Genomic DNA, 25,867 nt, shown 5'->3' on the forward strand with positions numbered 1-25,867 from the left:
TTCCCGTGTATCTCCAACCCCCCACCCTCCTCAACATCAAGAAGGATAATAACAACGGGATCCAAAAAGGTTCATTATTGAACATGTTGTTTGTCAGACTTTTCCACCACATTTGGAATTATGTGCCTTCTCATTGAATCACTTATGCCAATGGTGTTGAGCTGGGATTTCCGGGAATTTGATCCAGCTGCAATGAAGGATGGTTGTGCATGTTCACGACAGGAAGATGTCCTAGTTGGATTTTGTGATGTTGATTGAGGGAAAAAAGCAGGTAAGCTCCATGGAAATAGCACTGAGTATCTTTAATAACCATTTGGGAGTGGGGAAAGTTACAGGGCTTGAGTGAGGTTACAATGAGGAACATCTCAGGGGTGTTGACTTTTAACAAGATTTATAGATGACTTAGATGAAGGAATAGAGAGCTGCTTATTTAAGTTTGCTGCTGACACTAAGTTAAGTGGCACAGGAAAAACTAGATTAGAGCAGAATTTTGAAAAGGGACGGTGATGGATTAGATGAGTGGGGGAAACTGGCAAATGGAGTTCAGTGTTAGAAAGTTCAAAGGAAGATCAGTCAGAGTACTTTTCTAAATGGTGAGAAGGCTAGGGTCTGTGGAGAAGCACACGTACTGGTCATGTTCATGGTTCTTAATGGCTCACTTATGTCCAATTTAGTGAAATGTTACTGAGTTAGGCTGAGTTAAACTAAAGTTAGTTGACTCCCGAAGATTAGTGAACAGTCCCTGAGGTTAGTAAACCATCCCTGAGTTAGGGAATGGTCCCTGAGGTTAGGGAACGGTCCCTAATAATAATAATAATCACTTATTGTCACAAGTAGGCTTCAATGAAGTTACTGTGAAAAGCCCCTAGTCGCCACATTCCGGCGCCTGTTCGGGGAGGCCGGTACGGGAATTGAACCCGCGCTGCTGGCCTTGTTCTGCATTACAAGTCAGCTGTTTAGCCCACTGTGCTAAACCAGCCCCAGAGGTTCCCTGAGGAACGATCCCTAAGGTTTGTGGGTGGTCCCTGAGGTTAGGGAACGGTCCCCGAGGTTGGGAAACGATCCCTAAGGTTTGCGGGCAGTCCCGGAGGTTAGGGAACGGTCACTGAGGTCAGCGGACCGTCCCTGAGGTCAGCGGACCGTCCCTGAAGTCAACGGACGTCCCTGAGGTCAACGGACGTCCCTGAGGTCAGCGGACCGTCCCTGAGGTCAACGGACGTCCCTGAGGTCAGCGGACGTCCCTGAGGTCAACGGGCGTCCCTGAGGTCAGCGGACGTCCCTGAGGTCAGCGGACGGTCCCTGAGGTCAGAGGACGGTCCCTGAGGTCAGCGGACATCCCTGAGGTCAGCGGACGGTCCCTGAGGTCAGCGGACGGTCCCTGAGGTCAACGGACGGTCCCTGAGGTCAGCGGACGGTCCCTGAGGTCAGCGGACCGTCCCTGAGGTCAGCGGACCGTCCCTGAGGTCAGCGGACGGTCCTTGAGGTCAGCGGATGGTCCCTGAGGTCAACGGATGGTCCTTGAGGTCAGCGGATGGTCCCTGAGGTCAACGGATGGTCCCTGAGGTTAGCAGACGGTCCCTGAGGTCAACGGATGGTCCCTAAGGTCAGCGGACCGTCCCTGAGGTCAGCGGACGGTCCCTGAGGTCAGCGGATGGTCCCTGAGGTCAGCGGACGGTCCCTGAGGTTAGCAGACGGTCCCTGAGGTCAACGGATGGTCCCTAAGGTCAGCGGACCGTCCCTGAGGTCAGCGGACGGTCCCTGAGGTCAGCAGACGGTCCCTGAGGTCAGCGGACGGTCCCGGAGGTCAGAGGACGGTCCCTGAGGTCAGCGGACATCCCTGAGGTCAGCGGACGGTCCCTGAGGTCAGCGGACGGTCCCTGAGGTCAGCGGACGGTCCCTGAGGTCAACGGACGGTCCCTGAGGTCAGCGGACGGTCCCTGAGGTCAGCGGACGGTCCCTGAGGTCAACAGATGGTCCCTGAGGTCAGCGGACGGTCCCTGAGGTTAGCGGACGGTCCCTGAGGTTAGCAGACGGTCTAGGTTACTTTCTCTTTCTGGTATGAAACCTGTTTTTTCTACTGTGAAGAGAAACACAAAATATTTGTTAAGTTCTGTAATTTCCTCATTCCCCATGATAATTATTCCTGCCTCTGATTCTCAGGAGCCAAGGTTTGCTTTTGCTACTCTCTTCTTCTATATACTTATAAAAGCTCTGATTGTTTTTATATTTCTGGCTGGTTTATTTTCATATTCTATATTTCCCTTTTTATCTACTTTGTGCTGTCCTTCTGCTGCCAATCCTCCCAATCCTCAGACTTACGACTGCTTTTTGCAACCTTGTAAGCCTCATCTTTCAATGCAATACCACCCTTAACTTCCTGAGTGGGCCACGGAGGGGTCTTTCTCACTGACATTTTGTCTTTATGAAAAATTATTTTATTCGATTTTTAACATTTTAAGCATACAACACAACAAAGCAAAACAACTAACCCCGCCCCCCCGACCTCCGCCCAATAACACAACAGAAAACATCCCTTCACCCAACTGCTGAGAGTAACAAACTCCTTAAAATGTAATAACAACAAACTCCGTCTCTTATGAAACCCCTCACTCGCACCCCTCATAATAAACTTGACCTTCTCCAAATACAGGAACTCCATCAAACACAATCCCCCATCCCGGGCCACACCGAGGCACCCGGCAGAGAAGCCGACCTCCACCCCAATAGGACCCGCCTACGAACAATCAGTGAGGCAAAGGCTACAGCGTCTGCTCCCGCCTGCAGCACGGCAGGTTCGTCACCCCAAATATGGGTAATGAGCCAGGGCAAGTGATAGATTTGTTAGTGGGGGAGCATTTTGGAGATAGTGACCACAATTCTGTGACTTTCACTTTAGTAATGGAGAGGGATAGGTACGTGCAACAGGGCAAGGTTTACAATTGGGGGAAGGGTAAATACGATGTTGTCAGACAAGAATTGAAGTGCATAAGTTGGGAACATAGGCTGGCAGGGAAGGACACAAATGAAATGTGGAACTTGTTCAAGGAACAGGTGCTACGTGTCCTTGATATGTATGTCCCTGTCAGGCAGGGAAGAGATGGTCGAGTGAGGGAACCATGGTTGACAAGAGAGGTTGAATGTCTTGTTAAGAGGAAAAAGGTGACTTATGTAAGGCTGAGGAAACAAGGTTCAGACAGGGCATTGGAGGGATACAAGATAGCCAGGAGGGAACTGAAGAAAGGGATTAGGAGAGCTAAGAGAGGGCATGAACAATCTTTGGCGGGTAGGATCAAGGAAAACCCCAAGGCCTTTTACACATATGTGAGAAATATGAGAATGACTAGAGCGAGGGTAGGTCCGATCAAGGACAGTAGCGGGAGATTGTGTATTGAGTCTGAAGAGATAGGAGAGGTCTTGAACGAGTACTTTTCTTCTGTATTTACAAATGAGAGGGGCGATATTGTTGGAGAGGACAGTGTGAAACAGATTGGTAAGCTCGAGGAAATACTTGTTAGGAAGGAAGATGTGTTGGGCATTTTGAAAAACTTGAGGATAGACAAGTCCCCCGGGCCTGACGGGATATATCCAAGGATTCTATGGGAAGCAAGAGATGAAATTGCAGAGCCGTTGGCAATGATCTTTTCGTCCTCACTGTCAACAGGGGTGGTACCAGGGGATTGGAGAGTGGCGAATGTCGTGCCCCTGTTCAAAAAAGGGACTAGGGATAACCCTGGGAATTACAGGCCAGTTAGTTTTACTTCGGTGGTAGGCAAAGTAATGGAAAGGGTACTGAAGGATAGGATTTCTGAGCATCTGGAAAGACACTGCTTGATTAGGGATAGTCAGCACGGATTTGTGAGGGGTAGGTCTTGCCTTACAAATCTTATTGAATTCTTTGAGGAGGTGACCAAGCATGTGGATGAAGGTAAAGCAGTGGATGTAGTGTACATGGATTTTAGTAAGGCATTTGATAAAGTTCCCCATGGTAGGCTTATGCAGAAAGTAAGGAGGCATGGGATAGTGGGAAATTTGGCCAGTTGGATAACGAACTGGCTAACCGATAGAAGTCAGAGAGTGGTGGTGGATGGCAAATATTCAGCCTGGATCCCAGTTACCAGTGGCGTACCGCAGGGATCAGTTCTGGGTCCTCTGCTGTTTGTGATTTTCATTAATGACTTGGATAAGGGAGTTGAAGGGTGGGTCAGTAAATTTGCAGACGATACGAAGATTGGTGGAGTTGTGGATAGTAAGGAGGGCTGTTGTCGGCTGCAAAGAGACATAGATAGGATGCAGAGCTGGGCTGAGAAGTGGCAGATGGAGTTTAACCCTGAAAAGTGTGAGGTTGTCCATTTTGGAAGGACAAATATGAATGCGGAATACAGGGTTAACGGTAGAGTTCTTGGCAATGTGGAGGAGCAGAGAGATCTTGGGGTCTATGTTCATACATCTTTGAAAGTTGCCACTCAAGTGGATAGAGCTGTGAAGAAGGCCTATGGTGTGCTCGCGTTCATTAACAGAGGGATTGAATTTAAGAGCCGTGAGGTGATGATGCAGCTGTACAAAACTTTGGTAAGGCCACATTTGGAATACTGTGTACAGTTCTGGTCGCCTCATTTTAGGAAGGATGTGGAAGCTTTGGAAAAGGTGCAAAGAAGATTTACCAGGATGTTGCCTGGAATGGAGAGTAGGTCTTACGAGGAAAGGTTGAGGGTGCTAGGCCTTTTCTCATTAGAACGGAGAAGGATGAGGGGCGACTTGATAGAGGTTTATAAGATGATCAGGGGAATAGATAGAGTAGACAGTCAGAGACTTTTTCCCCGGGTGGAACAAACCATTACAAGGGGACATAAATTTAAGGTGAAAGGTGGAAGATATAGGAGGGATATCAGAGGTAGGTTCTTTACCCAGAGAGTAGTGGGGGCATGGAATGCACTGCCTGTGGAAGTAGTTGAGTCGGAAACATTAGGGACCTTCAAGCAGCTATTGGATAGGTACATGGATTACGGTTAAATGATATAGTGTAGATTTATTTGTTCTCAAGGGCAGCACGGTAGCATTGTGGATAGCACAATTGCTTCACAGCTCCAGGGTCCCAGGTTCGATTCCGGCTTGGGTCACTGACTGTGCGGAGTCTGCACGTCCTCCCCGTGTCTGCGTGGGTTTCCTCCGGGTGCTCCGGTTTCCTCCCACAATCCAAAGATGTGCAGGTTAGGTGAATTGGCCAATGATAAATTGCCCTTAATGTCCAAATTGCCCTTGGTGTTGGGTGAAGGTGTTGAGTTTGGGTAGGGTGCTCTTTCCAAGAGCCGGTGCAGACTCAAAGGGCCGAATGGCCTCCTTCTGCACTGTAAATTCAATGATAATCTATGATTAATCTAGGACAAAGGTTCGGCACAACATCGTGGGCCGAAGGGCCTGTTCTGTGCTGTATTTTCTATGTTCTATGACCTGCTAATATGGGCTCCAAATCCACGTGCAAGATCGCCGGCATAGTGCTAAAAATCAACCTTCAAAATCTCTCCAACTTCGGGCAGGAATAAAACATATGTCCATGATTGGCCGGACCCCTCCCACACCACTCATAAATATCCTCCACCCCCCTCAAACAAATGCTCATCCTCCACCTCGTCAGGTGCACCCCGCACGATAGCACAGTGGTTAGCACCATTGTTTCACAGCGCCAGGGTCCCAGGTTCAATTCCCCGCTGGGTCACTGTCTGTGCGGAGTCTGCACATTGTCCCCGTGTCAGCGTGGGTTTCCTCCGGGCACTCCGGTTTCCTCCCACAGTCCCGAAATATGTGCTGTGAAATGAATTGGACATTCTGAATTCTCCCTCATTGTACCCGAACAGGCGCCGGAGTGTGGCAACTAGGGGATTTTCACAGTAACTTCATTGCAGTGTTGATGTAAGCCTACTTGTGACACTAATAAAGATGTAAAAAATTAAATGCATCACCTTTAGCTGCATCAGCCCCAGCTTCGCAAACGAGGTTGAGGCGTTCACCCTCCGCAGCACCACACACCACAACCCCTTCTCCAGCGCTATCCCTAGCTCCTCCCACTTGGCATTGACCCCCTCGCCAACCACACCCGATCCTTTCCAACGTCCTCCCATAAATAGCCAGGACCCCCTCAACCCCAGCCCCACCACTGACAACACCCCCTCCCAACAACGCGTAAGTCGGAAAACCTGTCTTTGAAAGTCCTGCACCTGAATATACCTAAAGGCTCCCCTCCCCTCGCTAAATCCCAAACTTCCCCACCAACTCCTCCAAACTCACAAACCACTCTTCCAGAAATAAGTCCTTCATCTCCACCACTCCCACTTCTCCCATCCCAAAACCCTGCCCAATCTGGACAATCTATTGTGCAGCCACTGCCAGCGGAACTGGCCCTCTGCCAAACGACTGGCCTGCTGCCCATATTCATATACTATGTCCTTCACCCGCTGTAACTGCTGAACCGCCTTCCATGTGGACAGAAGGTCAAAATGTGCTTGTAATTCCTTCTTCTTCACCAAGAGATCCGGAGTGGGATCCTCCACAAACTTCCCATCCACTTCCAGAATTTCCTCCACCACCCGCTGCCGCTCTTCCCTTGCTTCCCTGTCCACTTGAGCCTTGAACATGATGATCTTGCCCCTCACTCCCGCCTTCAGTGCCTCCCAGACACAGGCGGTGAAACCTCCCCGTTCCTGTTGAACCCCACATACTCATTGATCACCTCCCAATCTTTACACAACACTTTGGGCCTCCTGACCCCGCCCCAAGTATTAACTGATATGTATCCAAATTCGGTATGGCAGCCACCATCCTCTTCATGAACCCCATATTGTCCCAATTTGGGGCATACACGATAGCCAACACCACCAGCCTCCCCTCCAAAGCACCCGTTACCATAATGTACCTGCCCCCCTGGTCTGTCACCACCTTCTCCATCTGGAACCTCACCCTTTTACCCACCAGTATCACTACCCCTGGGCCCTGCTATCAAAGCCCGAGTGGAACACCTGACTCACCCAATCCTTCTGAAGCCTCACCTGGTCATTCACAGTAAGGTGGGTCTCCTGTAGCAGCACCAGATCAGCCCTCAAGCTCTTCAAATGCAAGAAGACTCTTGCTTGGTTCACCAGCCCGCCCAACCCTCACATGTTCCACGATACCATACGGACCTAGAGTCTCTCACACACCCTTCCTGTCAGTCATGATCACTGCTGCTGGCCCTGCCCAGTGAGTGGGACCCAATCCTACCCCTGATCATGTTCAGCTAACTGCCCCCCCCCTCTTTCCCAGAAGCTCCCCAGTCACCTCTCAAAACCACTTCTCCCTGCACAGTTCCCAAGCCTCACCATTGACACCTCCCAGGCCCATCGAAACCTGCCCACACAGATTCCAATGGCTGTGCCCCCCCCTTGCTCCTGATCACAGCCCCTTGCCAGAGCCCCCTCCCCCCACAGACCCACTACCAAAAAAAACAACATAAAGATCCCCACCACACCCAGTCCCTCCAAAAATCCAAACAAAATAGACCCCTAAACAAAGGGAAACAAATCCCAACATATTACCCGAGTGCCTCAAAACCATTCCCTCACAACCACACCATTAGCCCCCAAACCATCCCCTCACAACCACACCATTAGCCCCCAAACCATCCCCTCACAACCACACCATTAGCCCCCAAACCATCCCCTCACAACCACACCATTATCCCCCAAACCATCCCCTCACAACCACACCATTAGCCCCCAAACCATCCCCTCACAACCACACCATTAGAAAAACAAAATCCAAACTCATTTCTGTCCCAGCCCTTTAGCCTTCACGAACACTTCCGCCGTCTCGAAGTAATAGTCCCGAGAGTTGTGCGTAACTCTTAGCTTCGCCGGGTAGACCACCCCCAACCGCACGTTGCTCTTGTATAACGCTGCCTTCGCCATACAAAAGACTGCCCGCCGTCTTGCCCGGTCTGCCGTGAGATCCTGGTAGATACGAATACCACCGCCTTCCAACCTCACCTTTCGATTCCGCTTCGCCCATATCAGTATTCTCCTTCACCCGCTAGCTACGAAAGCAAATTATCCACAGCTCTTCGTGGTTCATTCTGCTGGAGCCCTATCCAGCTCACGGAAGGAGGAGTCCTCCTCACCTCCAACTTGACAAACACCTCCACAAAATACTCTCATCGGCTTCCAGCCCTCCAGTCCCTCAGGCAATCCCACAATCTGCAGATTCTGCCTTTGTGTCCTGTTCTCCAGCTCCTCCACTTTGGCTCACAGCCCTTTGTTACTCTGCACCACCCTCTGCAGCTCCTCATCTTCGAGGTGAACTGGCCGCTGTGCCGTGACAGTGCCTCCTCCACCCCTTCAGCACCTCTCCTTTCTCCCGCACTGCCGCCTTTCCCAAAGCCTCCTTTATCGGGGCCAGGGTATCATCCACCAACTCCTTGAGCGAGGTCATCATCTCCTTGCGATGCCTATCGAAATGTTTGGCGAACTGTCCCTCAAATTCCACAGTCATCAGTTCGGCCAACTTATCCACTGTAACGGGCGCGGCCCTGCCTGGCGAGCTTGCTCCCACTGTCTTTCCTCCCACAAAGCACCGCACCGAACGCGAGCTCTCTGGTGGACTATTGCTCGCACCTTTTCGCCCTGTATTCTTCTTCTGGGTTTTCCTTTAATTGCCGCAACTTTTCTAAAAATCAATCACATAAAATTTCCCCCAAAATCTGTGTGAAAAGGGCCAAAAAACGAAAGCTCTCGCAGGAACCACCCAATGTGCGACCTCCGCCAACAAGTCTCCGCCGGAAGTCCACTTTTTGTCATTTTTTAAAAAGTGTTTTTATTGGTTTTCACATTCCAGTTCAAACTTTAAATTTACAAGTTTCATCACCGGGCGCAGTGCTGAGCAAAGCAACTAAAGAAAAATAAAAGATTAGAAGTGAGAGATAAGCCAAAGAAGAAAATAAAAATGACTCAAACAAACAAGGATCATTATACATACTTACATGTCCCCCATCCCTCGTGGCTGTGGACCCCATTTGGCGGCTCTGCCTTAGTTGAGCTGTCCAGTGTTGGCCCGAGCTTGTCTTGCCCAGATTATCATTGCTCCTTCCTCTACTGGTTACTGGCTATGAGCAGGTCTCGGATCAAGTTGGTGAATGGCTTCCATGTCTTGTGGAAATCCTCCGAGCCATGGGTGGAGAATGTTATTTTCTCCAGTTGAAGGACTGCAGCGATTCTAGAAGGCAGCTCACCGCCACCTCCCCAATCAGGGAAAGGCGATAAATGCTGGCCCAGCCAGTCACACTCACACCCATGAGTGAATAAATTTAAAAACCCTTTATAGACTAGCCTTGTTTTCTCTTAAATATAGAAGATTATGGGGTGATGCAATTGAGGTGTTTAAGATGATGAACAGATTTTATAAGTCAGTCGGTGAGAATTTCCTCTGGTGGGAGCGTCCAGAGTTTAGAGCGAGGCCATTGAGGAGTGACGACAGGAAGCACTTCTTTACTGAAAGGGTAACAGAATTCTGGAACTCACTCCCCCAGAAAACTATTGAAGTTGGAGCTCAATTGAAATTTCAAAACCAAAATGAACAGTGATGATTGGCCCCTTCAATCCGGCCCTCAGATTATGCAACTTTCCAGGTGCTGCCTGTTTCGATCAACTGGAACCAAACCTTAGATTTCAACAGCAATTCAGATAAAACCAGAAGTTTCCAATCCTGTATTAGGACTGCCTGATGACAGATACATTGCTGGACAGATGCTGGATTACTGCCGACATTAATCCGATAAACTCACCTGGATTAGTGAATTTTCCATTTCCCATATTGTAACCGAGAATAGGACCACTGAATTAAAACCCAAATACCCTGGATATTGGACAGTTTTTTTCTCTGTGGCTTGCTGGAAGTGTATCATCCTGAAGCTGTCGGGCAAATATTCTTTGGTTGTTCTTTGAAGGACAAAAAGCTGAAATTGGGAACTGGGCCTAAGTTGATCATATAGACACTACCTGACAGTAACTGCACTCTGACCCTGCCTGACATTAACTGCACTCTGACCCTGCCTGTCATTAACTGCACTCTGACCCTGCCTGACATTAACTGCACTCTGACCCTGCCTGACATTAACTGCACTCTGACCCTGCCTGTCATTAACTGCTCTCTGACCCTGCCTGACATTAACTGCACTCTGACCCTGCCTGACATTAACTGCACTCTGACCCTGCCTGTCATTAACTGCTCTCTGACCCTGCCTGACATTAACTGCACTCTGACCCTGCCTGACATTAACTGCACTCTGACCCTGCCTGTCATTAACTGCTCTCTGACCCTGCCTGACATTAACTGCTCTCTGACCCTGCCTGACATTAACTGCTCTCTGACCCTGCCTGACATTAACTGCACTCTGACCCTGCCTGACATTAACTGCACTCTGACCCTGCCTGACATTAACTGCACTCTGACCCTGCCTGACATTAACTGCACTCTGACGCTGCCTGACATTAACTGCACTCTGACCCTGCCTGACAGTAACTGAACTTTAACCTGCCTGACATTAACTGCACTCTGACCCTGCCTGACATTAACTGCACTCTGACCCTGCCTGACATTAACTGCACTCTGACCCTGCCTGACATTAACTGCACTCTGACCCTGCCTGACATTAACTGCACTCTGACCCTGCCTGACATTAACTGCACTCTGACCCTGCCTGACATTAACTGCACTCTGACCCTGCCTGACATTAACTGCTCTCTGACCCTGCCTGACATTAACTGCACTCTGACCCTGCCTGACATTAACTGCACTCTGACCCTGCCTGACATTAACTGCACTCTAACCCTGCCTGACAGTAACTGAACTTTAACCTGCCTGACATTAACTGCTCTCTGACCCTGCCTGACATTATCTGCACTCTGACCCTGCCTGACAGTAACTGCACTTTAACCTGCCGGACATTAACTGCACTCTGACCCTGCCTGACATTAACTGAACTTTAACCTGCCTGACATTAACTGCACTCTGACCCTGCCTGACATTAAGTGCTCTCTGACCCTGCCTGACATTAACTGCACTCTGGCCCTGCCTGACATTAACTGCACTCTGACCCTGCCTGACATTAACTGCACTCTGACCCTGCCTGACATTAACTGCACTCTGACCCTGCCTGACATTAATTGCACTCTGACCCTGCCTGACATTAACTGCACTCTGACCCTGCCTGACATTAACTGCTCTCTGACCCTGCCTGACATTAACTGAACTTTAACCTGCCTGACATTAACTGCACTCTGACCCTGCCTGGCATTAACTGCACTTTAACCTGCTGGACATTAACTGCACTCTGACCCTGCCTGACATTAACTGCACTCTGACCCTGCCTGACATTAACTGCACTCTGACCCTGCCTGACATTAACTGCACTCTGACCCTGCCTGACATTAACTGCACTCTGACCCTGCCTGACATTAACTGCACTCTGACCCTGCCTGACATTAACTGCACTCTGACCCTGCCTGACATTAACTGCTCTCTGACCCTGCCTGACATTAACTGCACTCTGATCCTGCCTGACATTAACTGCACTCTGACCCTGCCTGACATTAACTGCACTCTGACCCTGCCTGACAGTAACTGAACTTTAACCTGCCTGACAGTAACTGAACTTTAACCTGCCTGACATTAACTGCACTCTGACCCTGCCTGACATTAACTGCACTCTGGCCCTGCCTGACATTAACTGCACTCTGACCCTGCCTGACATTAACTGCACTCTGACCCTGCCTGTCATTAACTGCTCTCTGACCCTGCCTGACATTAACTGAACTTTGACCCTGCCTGGCATTAACTGCACTCTGACCCTGCCTGACATTAACTGCACTCTGACCCTGCCTGACATTAACTGAACTTTAACCTGCCTGACATTAACTGCTCTCTGACCCTGCCTGACATTATCTGCACTCTGACCCTGCCTGACAGTAACTGCACTTTAACCTGCCGGACATTAACTGCACTCTGACCCTGCCTGACATTAACTGCACTCTGACCCTGCCTGACATTAACTGCACTCTGACCCTGCCTGACATTAATTGCACTCTGACCCTGCCTGACATTAACTGCACTCTGACCCTGCCTGACATTAACTGCACTCTGACCCTGCCTGACATTAACTGCACTCTGACCCTGCCTGACATTAACTGCACTCTGACCCTGCCTGACATTAACTGCACTCTGACCCATTTCTCGATGTCACAACTTCCGTGATTTACAGCAGCCTCATGTTCAATTAACATTCGGATTGATTCAGGCAGATTCACAGCTGCACCTGCCTCATGCCACAGCACAGATATTCCACATGGGAATAATATAGGAGCGTCTGCAGGAAAAGGAGCAATACAAGGAGTAGCCATGTAAATGAGGCACTTGAGGAAACCTCATTAAAATTTTGGCAAATATTCTGAGTCTAATAGAAATTAAAATTCTCCCTGTGCTGAAAGCTGTGACACCCTGAGCCTCCCACTTTGCACCTGGCTTTTCAGTGATAAAATGCCCACAAGGTTTTGATTGTTTTGACCCGAACTGGAACATAGTGGAGTTGACTAATATGCCATTGAGAAATCCAGACTGCATGGTACTCTGGCTGCATTCAGATTACACTCTGCTTATGCTCTGGTTACACTCCAATTGTGCTCCTGTTACACTCTGGTTTCACTTGGATTGTTCTCCAGTTACCCTCCCATTGCATTCTGGTTAAGCTTGAATTATACTCCAGTTACGTAGTTAGATTGTGCTCTGCGCTGTGGTGAACCTGCGCTGTGGTGATCCTCCTGCGCTGAGGTCATCCTCCTGCGCTGTGGTGATCCTCCTGCGCTGAGGTGATCCTACTGCGCTGAGGTGATCCTCCTGCGCTGTGGCGGTCCTGCGCTGTGGCGATCCTGCGCTGTGGCGATCCTCCTGCGCTGTGGTGATCCTCCTGCGCTGAGGTCATCCTCCTGCGCTGTGGTGATCCTCCTGCGCTGAGGTGATCCTACTGCGCTGAGGTGATCCTCCTGCGCTGTGGCGACGTCCTGCGCTGTGGTGATCCTCCTGCGCTGTGGTGATCCTCCTGCGCTGAGGTGATCCTCCTGCGCTGTGGTGATCCTCCTTAGCTGAGGTGATCCTCCTGCGCTGTGGTGACCCTCCTGCACTGTGGCGATCCTGCGCTCTGGTGATCCTCCTGCGCTGAGGTGATCCTCCTGCGCTGAGGTGATCCTCCTGCGTTGTGGCGATCCTGCGCGGTGGTGATCCTGCGCTGTGGCTATTCTCCTGCTCTGTGGTGACACTGCGCGGTGGTGACACTGCGCGGTGGTGATTCTGCGCTGTTGCGACCCTGCGCTGTGGCTATTCTTCTGCGCGGTGGTGATCCTGCGTGGTGGTGATCCTCCTGTGCTGTGGTGATCCTCCTGTGCTGTGGTGATCCTCCTGTGCTGTGGTGATCCTCCTGCGCTGTGGTGATCCTCCTGCGCTGTGGTGATCCTCCTGTGCTGTGGTGATCCTCCTGCGCTCTGGTGATCCTCCTGCGCTCTGGTGATCCTCCTGCGCTGTGGTGTTCCTGCGCTGTGGTGTTCCAGCGCTGCGGTGTTCCTGCGCTGTGGTAATCCTGCGCTGTGGTGATCCTGCGCTGTGGTGTCCCTGCGCTGTGGTGTCCCTGCGCTGTGGTGTTCCTGCGCTGTGGTGACCCTGCGCTGTGGTGTTCCTGCGCTGTGGTGTTCCTGCGCTGTGGTGTTCCTGCGCTGTGGTGTTCCTGCGCTGTGGTGTTCCTGCGCTGTGGTGTTCCTGCGCTGTGGTGTTCCTGCGCTGTGGTGTTCCTGCGCTGTGGTGTTCCTGCGCTGTGGTGTTCCTGCGCTGTGGTGTTCCTGCGCTGTGGTGTTCCTGCGCTGTGGTGTTCCTGCGCTGTGGTGTTCCTGCGCTGCGGTGTTCCTACGCTGTGGTGACCCTGCGCTGTGGTGACCCTGCGCTGTGGTGTTCCTGCGCTGTGGTGTTCCTGCGCTGTGGTGTTCCTGCGCTGTGGTGTTCCTGCGCTGTGGTGTTCCTGCGCTGTGGTGTTCCTGCGCTGTGGTGTTCCTGCGCTGTGGTGTTCCTGCGCTGTGGTGTTCCTGCGCTGTGGTGTTCCTGCGCTGTGGTGTTCCTGCGCTGTGGTGTTCCTGCGCTGTGGTGTTCCTGCGCTGCGGTGTTCCTGCGCTGCGGTGTTCCTGCGCTGCGGTGTTCCTGCGCTGCGGTGTTCCTGCGCTGTGGTGACCCTGCGCTGTGGTGTTCCTGCGCTGTGGTGTTCCTGCGCTGCGGTGTTCCTGCGCTGCGGTGTTCCTGCGCTGTGGTGTTCCTGCGCTGCGGTGTTCCTGCGCTGTGGTGTTCCTGCGCTGCGGTGTTCCTGCGCTGCGGTGTTCCTGCGCTGTGGTGATCCTGCGCTGTGGTGTTCCTGCGCTGTGGTGTTCCTGCGCTGTGGTGTTCCTGCGCTGTGGTGTTCCTGCGCTGTGGTGTTCCTGCGCTGTGGTGTTCCTGCGCTGTGGTGTTCCTGCGCTGTGGTGTTCCTGCGCTGTGGTGTTCCTGCGCTGTGGTGTTCCTGCGCTGTGGTGTTCCTGCGCTGTGGTGTTCCTGCGCTGTGGTGTTCCTGCGCTGTGGTGTCCCTGCGCTGTGGTGATCCTGCGCTGTGGTGTTCCTGCGCTGTGGTGTTCCTGCGCTGTGGTGTTCCTGCCCTGTGGTGACCCTCCTGCCCTGTGGTGATCCTGCGCTGTGGTGTTCCTGCGCTGTGGTGTTCCTGCGCTGTGGTGTTCCTGCGCTGTGGTGTTCCTGCGCTGTGGTGTTCCTGCGCTGTGGTGTTCCTGCGCTGTGGTGTTCCTGCGCTGTGGTGTTCCTGCGCTGTGGTGTTCCTGCGCTGTGGTGTTCCTGCGCTGTGGTGTTCCTGCGCTGTGGTGTTCCTGCGCTGTGGTGTTCCTGCGCTGTGGTGTTCCTGCGCTGTGGTGTTCCTGCGCTGTGGTGTTCCTGCGCTGTGGTGTTCCTGCGCTGTGGTGTTCCTGCGCTGTGGTGTTCCTGCGCTGTGGTGTTCCTGCGCTGTGGTGTTCCTGCGCTGTGGTGTTCCTGCGCTGTGGTGTTCCTGCGCTGTGGTGTTCCTGCGCTGTGGTGTTCCTGCGCTGTGGTGTTCCTGCGCTGTGGTGTTCCTGCGCTGTGGTGTTCCTGCGCTGTGGTGTTCCTGCGCTGTGGTGTTCCTGCGCTGTGGTGTTCCTGCGCTGTGGTGTTCCTGCGCTGTGGTGTTCCTGCGCTGTGGTGTTCCTGCGCTGTGGTGTTCCTGCGCTGTGGTGTTCCTGCGCTGTGGTGTTCCTGCGCTGTGGTGTTCCTGCGCTGCGGTGTTCCTGCGCTGCGGTGATCCTGCGCTGCGGTGTTCCTGCGCTGCGGTGTTCCTGCGCTGCGGTGTTCCTGCGCTGCGGTGTTCCTGCGCTGCGGTGTTCCTGCGCTGCGGTGATCCTGCGCTGCGGTGTTCCTGCGCTGCGGTGTCCCTGCGCTGCGGTGTCCCTGCGCTGCGGTGTCCCTGCGCTGCGGTGTCCCTGCGCTGCGGTGTCCCTGCGCTGTGGTGTCCCTGCGCTGTGGTGTCCCTGCGCTGTGGTGTCCCTGCGCTGTGGTGTCCCTGCGCTGTGGTGTCCCTGCGCTGTGGTGTCCCTGCGCTGTGGTGTCCCTGCGCTGTGGTGTCCCTGCGCTGTGGTGTCCCTGCGCTGTGGTGTTCCTGCGCTGCGGTGTTCCTGCGCTGCGGTGTTCCTGCGCTGCGGTGTTCCTGCGCTGCGGTGTTCCTGCGCTGCGGTGTTCCTGCGCTGCGGTGTTCCTGCGCTGCGGTGTTCCTGCGCTGCGGTGTTCCTGCGCTGCGGTGTTCCTGCGCTGCGGTGTTCCTGCGCTGCGGTGTTCCTGCGCTGCGGTGTCCCTGCGCTGCGGTGTCCCTGCGCTGCGGTGTTCCTGCGCTGCGGTGTTCCTGCGCTGCGGTGTTCCTGCGCTGCGGTGTTCCTGCGCTGCGGTGATCCTGCGTTGCGGTGACCCTGCGCTGCGGTGACCCTGCGCTGCGGTGTTCCTGCGCTGCGGTGTTCCTGCGCTGCGGTGTTCCTGCGCTGCGGTGTTCCTGCGCTGCGGTGATCCTGCGTTGCGGTGACCCTGCGCGGTGGTGATCCTGCGTTGCGGTGACCCTGCGCGGTGGTGATCCTGCGCGGTGGTAATCCTCCTGCGCGGTGTTGATCCTGCACTGTGGTGATCCTCCTGCCCTGTGGTGATCCTGCGCTCTGGTGATCCTCCTGCCCTGTGGTGATCCTCCTGCCCTGTGGTGATCCTCCTGCCCTGTGGTGATCCTCCTGCCCTGTGGTGATCCTCCTGCGCTGTGGTGATCCTCCTGCCCTGTGGTGATCCTCCTGCCCTGTGGTGATCCTCTTGCCCTGTGGTGATCCTCTTGCCCTGTGGTGATCCTCCTGCCCTGTGGTGATCCTCCTGCCCTGTGGTGATCCTCCTGCCCTGTGGTGATCCTGCGCTCTGCTGATCCTCCTGCCCTGTGGTGATCCTCCTGCCCTGTGGTAATCCTCCTGACTGTGATCAGTTCCTGGGCAACACACAACTGTCTCTTTGTGTTTTGAACTTTGTGATGTCAGCATTGATGTAGAATATTGCTGCTTTGTTCAGAGTGACACATCTTAATGCTCCAACGTTTGTCTCTTAGCCGTCCGTACACTAACAAAGTCATCACACTGTGGTACCGCCCACCGGAACTGCTACTGGGGGAGGAACGGTACTCTCCAGCTATCGATGTTTGGAGCTGTGGGTAAGTACAATGTGTGTGATACTGAGGATTTTACATGTCATTGACGCAGATACTGAATTATTCTCATTCAAATTACTTTACAGTTTATTATTCATTGAGCCCAAAATAAAATCAGAAAAACTATGATACTTGCAATAAAAAGGCAAAAGCAGCTGAGCTTTGACCCCGCAGAGGATGGAGCAGAGCAGGAAACACTGGCATCATGGTCCTGCGGAGGGGGGTAGAGTGCGAGGCTTAGTGGAGTGAGCTCCTGTCACAGATCATATGAAAGGAATTACTATGATATACAGCAAATGACTCAGGCGGAAGAAGCTGTAAATAGAGATAATGTAGGGCAGAGGATTGGGGGAACAGCAATTGTTTGGAATAGAGATTTGAGGGTGGAAAATTGGAACATATTTTCAACACATAATTTAAACCAGTCAAATGAGAGAAGAGAGGAGGATTCATCCTGTAATGCAAGCAATAATAATAATCTTTATTGTCACAAGTAGGCTTACATTAACACTGTAATGATGTTACTGTGAAAATCCCCTAGTCGCCACATTCTGGTGCCTGTTCGGGTACACAGAGGGGGAATTGAGAATGTCCAATTCACCTAGCAGCACGTCTTTCAGAACTTGTGGGAGGAAACCGGAGCACCCGGAGGAAACCCACGCAGACACTGGGAGAACGTGCAGACACTGCACAGACAGTGACCCAAGCTGGGATTCGAACCCGGGTCCCTGGCACTGTGAAGTAACAGTGCTAACCGCTGTGCTGCCACACCGCCCAGAAACAAAAATTTTACTGCTTTGATATGAAAAATGAGTGGATTCTCGTTTCTGCTTTTGTTGTATCAGAGATTTGGCAGACAGTGAAATTCCATAATTATAAGAAAGCTTCCCTGGTTTAAAAATAAATTCTGCAATAAATTGTAGGTGTTAGCAGATTCCTAAAGCTATCTGTGCTGCTGGAACTGTGCTTACTTTGAGCAGGGGCTTGCATGTCTGCAAGCAGTGAGCCTGAGTGTGATCTGGGGGCCTGCACGCGATCTGGGGGCCTGCACGCGATCTGGGGGCCTGCACGCGATCTGGGGGCCTGCACGCGATCTGGGGGCCTGCACGCGATCTGGGGGCCTGCACGCGATCTGGGGGCCTGCACGCGATCTGGGGGCCTGCACGCGATCTGGGGGCCTGCACACGATCTGGGGCCTGCACGCACATGAGCTGGAGACCTCCATGTAATCACATAGTTAACTTGGTCTGTTCTGTTTGCAGGTGTATCCTTGGAGAGCTCTTCACTAAAAAACCAATCTTTCAAGCCAATCAAGAGCTGGCACAACTTGAACTCATCAGGTAGTGGATCGATTTAAGATGTTCTTTTGGCGATTAAGAGATAACCATTACTAATTCATTGATTTGCACAAGGTTCTCCCTATTCAATCAGTATTATTGACAATATCCTAACTGTTTCTTGAAGGGTCAGCAGGAAATTTGAGTGACAGTGCCCCCATCGAGTCATCCTCTCCTGTGTGCTGTTGTCTTGAAGGTTCTGTGACTTCATGTTGATTGGTCCCCTATTCTGAGACAGTTGCCCCATCGTATTCCAGATTCCACATCTTGGGAAAACAACTCTGTGTCTACCCTGTCAAGCTTCTTTAACATCTTACATGTGTGAATGAGATCACCTCTCATTCCTCTACAGAGAATATAGACCCAATTTACTCAGACATTCATCCCAGAAACCAATCTACACTGTACAACTTCCATTGCAACTATATCCTTCCTTAGATATGGAGATCAATACTGTGCACAGTACTCCCCAGTGTGATCTCTCCAAAACCCTGTACAATTATAGCAAGTCTTCCTTATTCTTTTATTTCAATTCCCTTGAGTAAAGGCCCAATTCAGGTACCTTTAAAATGAGTTGAACACTTCAACCACCAACTTCGGTAGTCAATTCCAGACACCGACCACCCTCTGGGGAAAATGTTTTCCCTCAGCCTCCTCTGTTTCTAGGAAAACAACCCTAGCCAATTCAATCCCTCCTCAATACTGCAATTATCAAGTCATGGCCACATTCTTGTAAATCTCCTCAGCTCTCGCTCCAGACCAATTGTTTTCTTTTTTTAAATTTAGATTAGACAATTCATTTTTTCCAATTAAGGAGCAATTTAGCGTGGCCGATCCACCTACCCTGAATATCTTTGGGTTGTGGGGGCGAAACCCACGCAAACACGGGGACAATGTGCAAGCTCCACACGGAGAGTGACCCGGAGCCGGGGTCGAACCTGGGACCTCGGCGCCGTGAGGCAGCTGTGCTAACCACTGTGCCATCGTGCTGCCCTTCCTCCACAACAGTGATGTCCTTCGTGTAATGTGACCAGAACTGCACAAAAACTCCAGCTGTGGCCTAACCAGCGTTTTATGCAGATCCACCATTGCATCCCTGCTTTTGTATTCAATACAAGAATTAGAAACAGGAGTAGGCCGCAAGGCCCTTCAAGCCTGCTCCGCCATTCTATATTACCACCACAATCATGGTGGGGAAATTGCTGGAGTCTATAATCAAGGATGGGGTAACTGAACACCTTGAAAAATGTTGGTCGATCTGAGGGAGCCAACATGGATTCGTAAAGGAAAGGTCCCTGACTATCTTTTTTACACAGAGGGTAGTGGGTGCCTGGAACTCGCTGCCGGAGGAGGTGATGGAAGCAGGGACGATAGTGACGTTTATAAGAACAGAAGAACTAGGAGCAGGAGTCGGCCATCTGGCCCCTCGAGCCTGCTCCGCCATTCAATGAGATCATGGCTGATCTTTTGTGGACTCAGCTCAACTTTCCGGCCCGAACACCATAACCCTTAATCCCTTTATTCTTCAAAAAACTATCTGTCTTTATCTTAAAAACATTTAATGAAGGAGCCTCAACTGCTTCACTGGGCAAGGAATTCCATAGAATCACAACCCTTTGGGTGAAGAAGTTCCTCCTAAACTCAGTCCGAAATCTACTTCCCCTTATTTTGAGGCTATGCCCCCTAGTTCTGCTTTCACCCGCCAGTGGAAACAACCTGCCCGCATCTATCCTATCTATTCCCTTCATAATCTTATATGTTTCTATAAGATCCCCCCTCATCCTTCTAAATTCCAACGAATACAGTCCCAGTCTACTCAACCTCTCCTCGTAATCCAACCCCTTCAGCTCTGGGATTAACCTAGTGAATCTCCTCTGCACACCCTCCAGTGCCAGTACGTCCTTTCTCAGGTAAGGAGTGGTTTAAGGGGCATCTTGACAAATACATGAATAGGATGGGAATAGAGGGATACAGACCCCGGAAGTGTAGAAGATTTTAGTTTAGACGGGCAGCATGGTCGGCACGGGCTTGGAGGGCCGAAGGGACTGTTCCTGTGCTGTACTTTTCTTTGTTCTTATTGAATTTTTTGAAGAGGTGACTAAGGTAATGGTCAGGGGAATGTCGATGAATGTCATTTATATGGACTTCCAGAAGGCATTTGATAAAGTCCCACACAAGAGACTGTTAACTAAAGTGGAAGCCCCTGGAGTTGAGGGAAAATTATTGACATGTTAGGAAATTGGTTGAGTGGCTGGCCACAGAGAATGGGGATAAGAGGTAATTACTCTAATTGAAATGAAATGAAATGAAAATCGCTTATTGTCACAAGTAGGCTTCAAATGAAGTTACTGTGAAAAGCCCCTAGTTGCCACATTCCGGCGCCTGTTTGGGGCCGGAGGTGACTAGTGGTGTACCACAGGGATCTGTGTTGGGGCCACAATTATTCACATTATTCATTAATGCCATGGGTGATGGCATAGAAAGTCATATGTCCAAATTTGCGGATGATACAAAGTTAGGCAGCATTGTCAGCAGCCTAGGTGATAACATCAAATTGCAAGGAGATATTGACTGACCGGGTGAATGGGCAAAATTGTGGCAGGTGGAATTTAACAAGTGTGAGGTTATCTGTTTTGGATCAAAAAAAGGATAGAGCAGAGTACTTTCTAAATGAAAAGAGGTTAGGTACAGTGCATGTCCAAAGAGACTGGGGGGTTCAGGTGCAGAGATCCTTAAAATGCCAGGAACAAATGCAGAAAATAATCAAAAAGGCAAATGGAAAGCTAGCCTTTATATCTAGAGGATTGGAGTATAAATACACAGGGATATGCTGCAGCTTTACAAAACCCTGGTTAGACCCCACTTGGAGTCACTGGGAGCTATACTGGGCACCACACCTTAGGGAGGATATTTTGGCCTTGGAGGGAGAGCAACGTACGTTTACAAAAATTATACCCGGACTTCAGGGACTGAGTTGCAAGGAGAGATTACTCCGATTAGAATATAGACCATAGAACATTACAGCGCAGTACAGGCCCTTCGGCCCTCGATGTTGCACCGACCTGTGAAACCACTCTAAAGCCCATCTACACTATTCCCTTATCGTCCATATGTTTATCCAATGACCATTTAAATGCCCTTAGTGTTGGCGAGTCCACTACTGTTACAGGCAGGGCATTCCACGCCCTTACTACTCTCTGAGTAAAGAACCTACCTCTGACATAGGTCTGGTTTCACGAGAATTTAGAAGGTTAAGGGGTGATCTGTTCGAAGTATTTAAGATATTGACAGGATAGATAAAGATAAACTATTTCCACTGGTTGGAGATTCTAAAACTCAGGGGCACAGCCTAAAAATTAGGGCCAGACCGTTCAGGAGTGATATTGGGAAGCACTTCTTCATTCCAAGGTTGGTAGAGGGTTGGAACTCTCTCCCACACACACACGTTGAAGCTAGCTTAGTTGTTAAGTTTAAATCTGAGAGAGATAGAGTTTTGTTAAGCAGCGATATTAAAGGATATGGGCCCAAGGCAGGTCTATGGAGTTAGGTCACACATCAGACATGATCTCATTTTATGGTGTGACAGGCTCGAGGGGCTGAATGGCCTCCTCTTGTTTCTATGATCTATGCCGGCCTCTATCAAATATTTATCCATCTCCACTTTAGATACTTCTAATGATCCAGCCTCCATCACCCTCCGGGACAGAGAATTCCAGAGATTAACCACCCTCTTCGAGAAGAGATATCTCCGCATCTCAGTTTTAAATGACCAGCCTTTTAGCTTGTTATGTCCCCTTGTTCGAGACTCTCCCACCAGTGAAAACATCTCACCATCTCCCCTGTCAAGCCCCCTCACGGTCTTGTATGTTTGAATTAGGTCACTCCTCACTCTTCTAAACTCCAAGGAATGCCGACCCAGACTATTTAGCGCGTCATCCCAGGCATTAGCCTGGTGAATCTCCTTTGGACTGACTCCAATGTTTTTTAGGTAAGGGGGCCAAAACTGTACTCAGTATTCCAGGTGAGGCCTCACCCTGGACAAAACCTCCCAATTTTAAACTCCAACCCCTTTGCAATAAATGGCGTTTGCCTTCTTAACTACTTGTTGAATCTGCCTGGTAACTTTTTGTGATTCATGCACTGGAACACCTGGATCCCTCTGTACTTCACTCACTTGCAGTCTCGCCTGCAGGGCTGGTTTAGCTCAGTGGGCTAGACAGCTGGTTTGTGATGCAGAACAAGTCCAGCAGCGGGTGTTCAATTCCCGTACCAGCTTACCCGAACAGGCGCCGGAATGTGGCGACTAGGGGCTTTTCACAGTAACTTCATACTTGTGACAGTAAAAGATTATTATTCCATTTAGATGATAATCTGCCTTTTGATTCCTCCTGTGCATGACCTCACACTTCCCCACATTAAACTCCATTTGCCAGGTTTTCGCCCAGTCACCCAATCTATCGATAGCCCCTTGCAGAATCACAATATCCTCATCATAACATGTCCTTCCACCTATTTCCATATCATCAGTGAATTCGGAAACTTTACATTCTGTTCCTTCCCCCTGGTCATCAATGTAAATAGTGAACAATTGCGGGCCAAGAACTGATCCCTGCGGTACTCCACTAATTACATCTTTCCACTCTGAAAAGGACTCCTTTATTCCAACTCTCTGTTTGAAATGTGACAGGTAGTTTTCAATCCATGCTAACATACTTCCTCCATTTCCATGGGCTTTTATTTTATGCACCAACTTCTTAACCAGCACCTTGTCAAATGCCTTTTGGAAATCTAAATATATTACATCTACAGGTTCCCTCTGTCTAATCTCCCTGTTACATCCTCAAAGACTTTGAGCAAATTTGTCAAACATGATTTATTTTCATAAAACCATGTTTATCTGGCCCAGTAAAGGAAATCATTCCATATGTTTTCTCTACTAACTTATCCACCCGTTGTTACGACACCCTGGGCTAGTGTGCAGTGAGTTCCAGCCCCACTTGACCCAGAGTCACAACACGACCTAGGTGTACAGGTCCACAGGTCACTGAAAGGGGCAACACAGGTGGAGAAGGTAGTCAAGAAGGCATACAGCATGCTTACCTTCATTGGCCGGGGCATTGAGTATAAGAATTGGCAAGTCATGTTGCAGCTGTATAGAACCTTAGTTAGGCCACACTTGGAGTATATTGTTCAATTCTGGTCGCCACACTGCCAGAAGGATGTGGAGGCTTTAGAGAGGGTGCAGAAGAGATTTACCAGGATGTTGCCTGGTATGGAGGGCATTAGCTATGAGGAGCGGTTGAATAAACTCGGTTTGTTCTCACTGGAACGACGGAGGATGAGGGGCGACCTGATAGAGGTCTACAAAATTATGAGGGGCATAGACAGAGTGGATAGTCAGAGGCTTTTCCCAAGGGTAGAGGGGTCAATTACTCGGGGGCATAGGTTTAAGGTGAGAGGGGCAAGGTTTAGAGTAGATGTACGAGGCAAGGTTTTTTACACAGGGTAGTGGGTGCCTGGAACTCGCTGCCGGAGGAGGTGGTGGAAGCAGGGACGATAGTGACATTTAAGGGGCATCTTGACAAATACATGAATAGGATGGGAATAGAGGGATACGGACCCAGGAAGTGTAGAAGATTGTAGTTTAGTCGGGCAGCATGGTCGGCACGGGCTTGGAGGGCCGAAGGGCCTGTTCCCGTGCTGTACATTTCTTTGTTCTTTGTACAAGTAAATTAACCAATAATTCTTAGAAAAATATCTGAAGTCTTTGGCCCATAGCTGCCCAATAATCGCAGTCACCAGGTTTGCAAATTTAAACACAATTACTGTTTATTTATAACAAGAATTATAATGAAACATGCAGCAAAACAACTGGTTAACTATTATCTAATTCCTAATTCCCCACTTTAACTTGCGCCCCACCCTCTATACACACACACACACACACACACACACACACACAAAGCAGACAAAAACAGAGAGGAGGAAAGGGGGTAACAAAAAGGCATAAGTAAAAGAGAAAGAGAGTGATTGTTTCAAATGAAATGAAAATCGCTTATTGTCACAAGTAGGCTTCAAATGAAGTTACTGTGAAAAGCCCCTAGTCGCCACATTCCGGCGCCTGTTCGGGGAGGCTGGTACGGGAATTTAACCGTGCTGCTGGCCTGCCTTGGTCTGCTTTAAAAGCCAGCTCTTTAGCCCTGTGCTAAACCAGCCCCCAAATGGGTGTTTCCTGTCACTTCCTCCTCTTCAGAATTTGCTTTCAGTTTGAGGTTTTCACTGTGGATTCATTCAGGCCTCTGTAGTTTCAGGAATACAGCACTCAGTCTTTCTGGAGAGGGAGAGAAAAGCTGGTCCATGTCTTTCTGTGTCCAGGACTCAACTGCTCCCTCAGGTCTCTGAGAACCACCCACTGGGATAGGATTCAAACACCACCTGTTACCGGCCTTTTGGACCCCAGCTAATCGATCAAACCGAGTCCCAGTCCATCTCTATCTCTGCTGCCAAAACGTCTGAAGCTCTACTTCAAACTAGCAGACATTAGCAGAGTGTCCTCTCCTTGAACGTCTGAATTCCTCATTCTTTCTGCTGTTTGACTTAAAGATGCGTGTCCATTAATCATCCATGTATCAAAAATGACAACGGCAAAATAAGAGAGGGGAACGAAGGGAATAAACAGGAAGGACCTTTGCTTATCTCCCTCCCTAAAAGAATGAAACGCCAGGATACAGACGTTTCGTTGAGATATGCAAGATGTAAATCACAAACATATCCATCCAATCCATCTCCATTATTTAAGTTCGCTTCCCAGTCTTTGCATTGGTAACTAGTCAGCTCTGAAACCCGTAACAAAGCATCCGCTATCACATTATCCTTTCCAGGGATGTGTACAATTTTAATATTGTAACCATTGTAATAATAAACTCCAATGGAATAACCTTATGTTCTGGGTTTTAAACTTCTCTATAACCACAAGGTGTATATAAACTAAACTTTGTTTACTGTCATTTCGGACTAATTCTTCACAGTCCTTGCTGTCCTCGCCTGAATAACTGATGCTATTATGTATATTTTTCTTCAAATCAGACATGCTCTGAGAAATATTTGCACTTGAAGTGAATGGCAGCGGGTTTACTGCAAGTGGCCGTAACACTTTTAGAAAAATCCAGTTCACTTTCTTCACCGATTCGCTGTCTTCTTTCCTAGCTTTGGAAAAATAACTTGCCATTTGTTCAAGATCAGTTAGTGACAGATCTATTACAGTCGCAGCTGTTTAACATTACTTCATAATCAGAAACAAAACCTGATTCAGAACTCTCGTCTGAATCTTCATCACTGTCATTACTATTAGATTTGGACTCCTCCTTCTTAGGGTCACCTTCAGTTTTGGAGTTCTCAGAATCTGGTTCTCTACCAGATTTTATCTTTGACAAACATCTGTGTGGAATCATTCTCGTGGAAATAAACCCATCAGTATCGGCAGAATCAGATTTTTAAAAATGTGTTCTTTTGGGATGTGGGCGTCGCTGGGCTGGGCCAGCATTTGCTGCCCATCCCTAATTGCCCTCGAACTGAGTGGTTTGCTCGGCCCTTTCATTGGGTGGCAGTTAAGAGACAACCACATTGCTGTGTGGGTCTGGAGTCACCAGACCGGGTAAGGACGGCAGATTTGCTTCACTAAAGGACATTAGTGAACCAG

General features: G+C 50.0%; 1 protein-coding gene across 1 annotated transcript in view; it reads left to right on the plus strand.

Annotated features, from left to right (window-relative positions):
• The window catches only part of LOC140398700 (cyclin-dependent kinase 12-like), a 75,254-nt gene that overhangs the window by 29,713 nt on the left and 19,674 nt on the right, over positions 1 to 25,867 (plus strand). Inside the window, exons 7-8 of the mRNA XM_072487704.1 lie at positions 16,733 to 16,834; positions 18,094 to 18,171. Coding sequence (XP_072343805.1) covers positions 16,733 to 16,834; positions 18,094 to 18,171 — 180 coding nt within the window. The remainder of the gene's footprint in view (positions 1 to 16,732; positions 16,835 to 18,093; positions 18,172 to 25,867) is intronic.

The sequence above is a fragment of the Scyliorhinus torazame genome, chromosome 21 (assembly GCF_047496885.1).
Source record: "Scyliorhinus torazame isolate Kashiwa2021f chromosome 21, sScyTor2.1, whole genome shotgun sequence".
NCBI classification, from domain to species: Eukaryota; Metazoa; Chordata; class Chondrichthyes; order Carcharhiniformes; family Scyliorhinidae; genus Scyliorhinus; species Scyliorhinus torazame.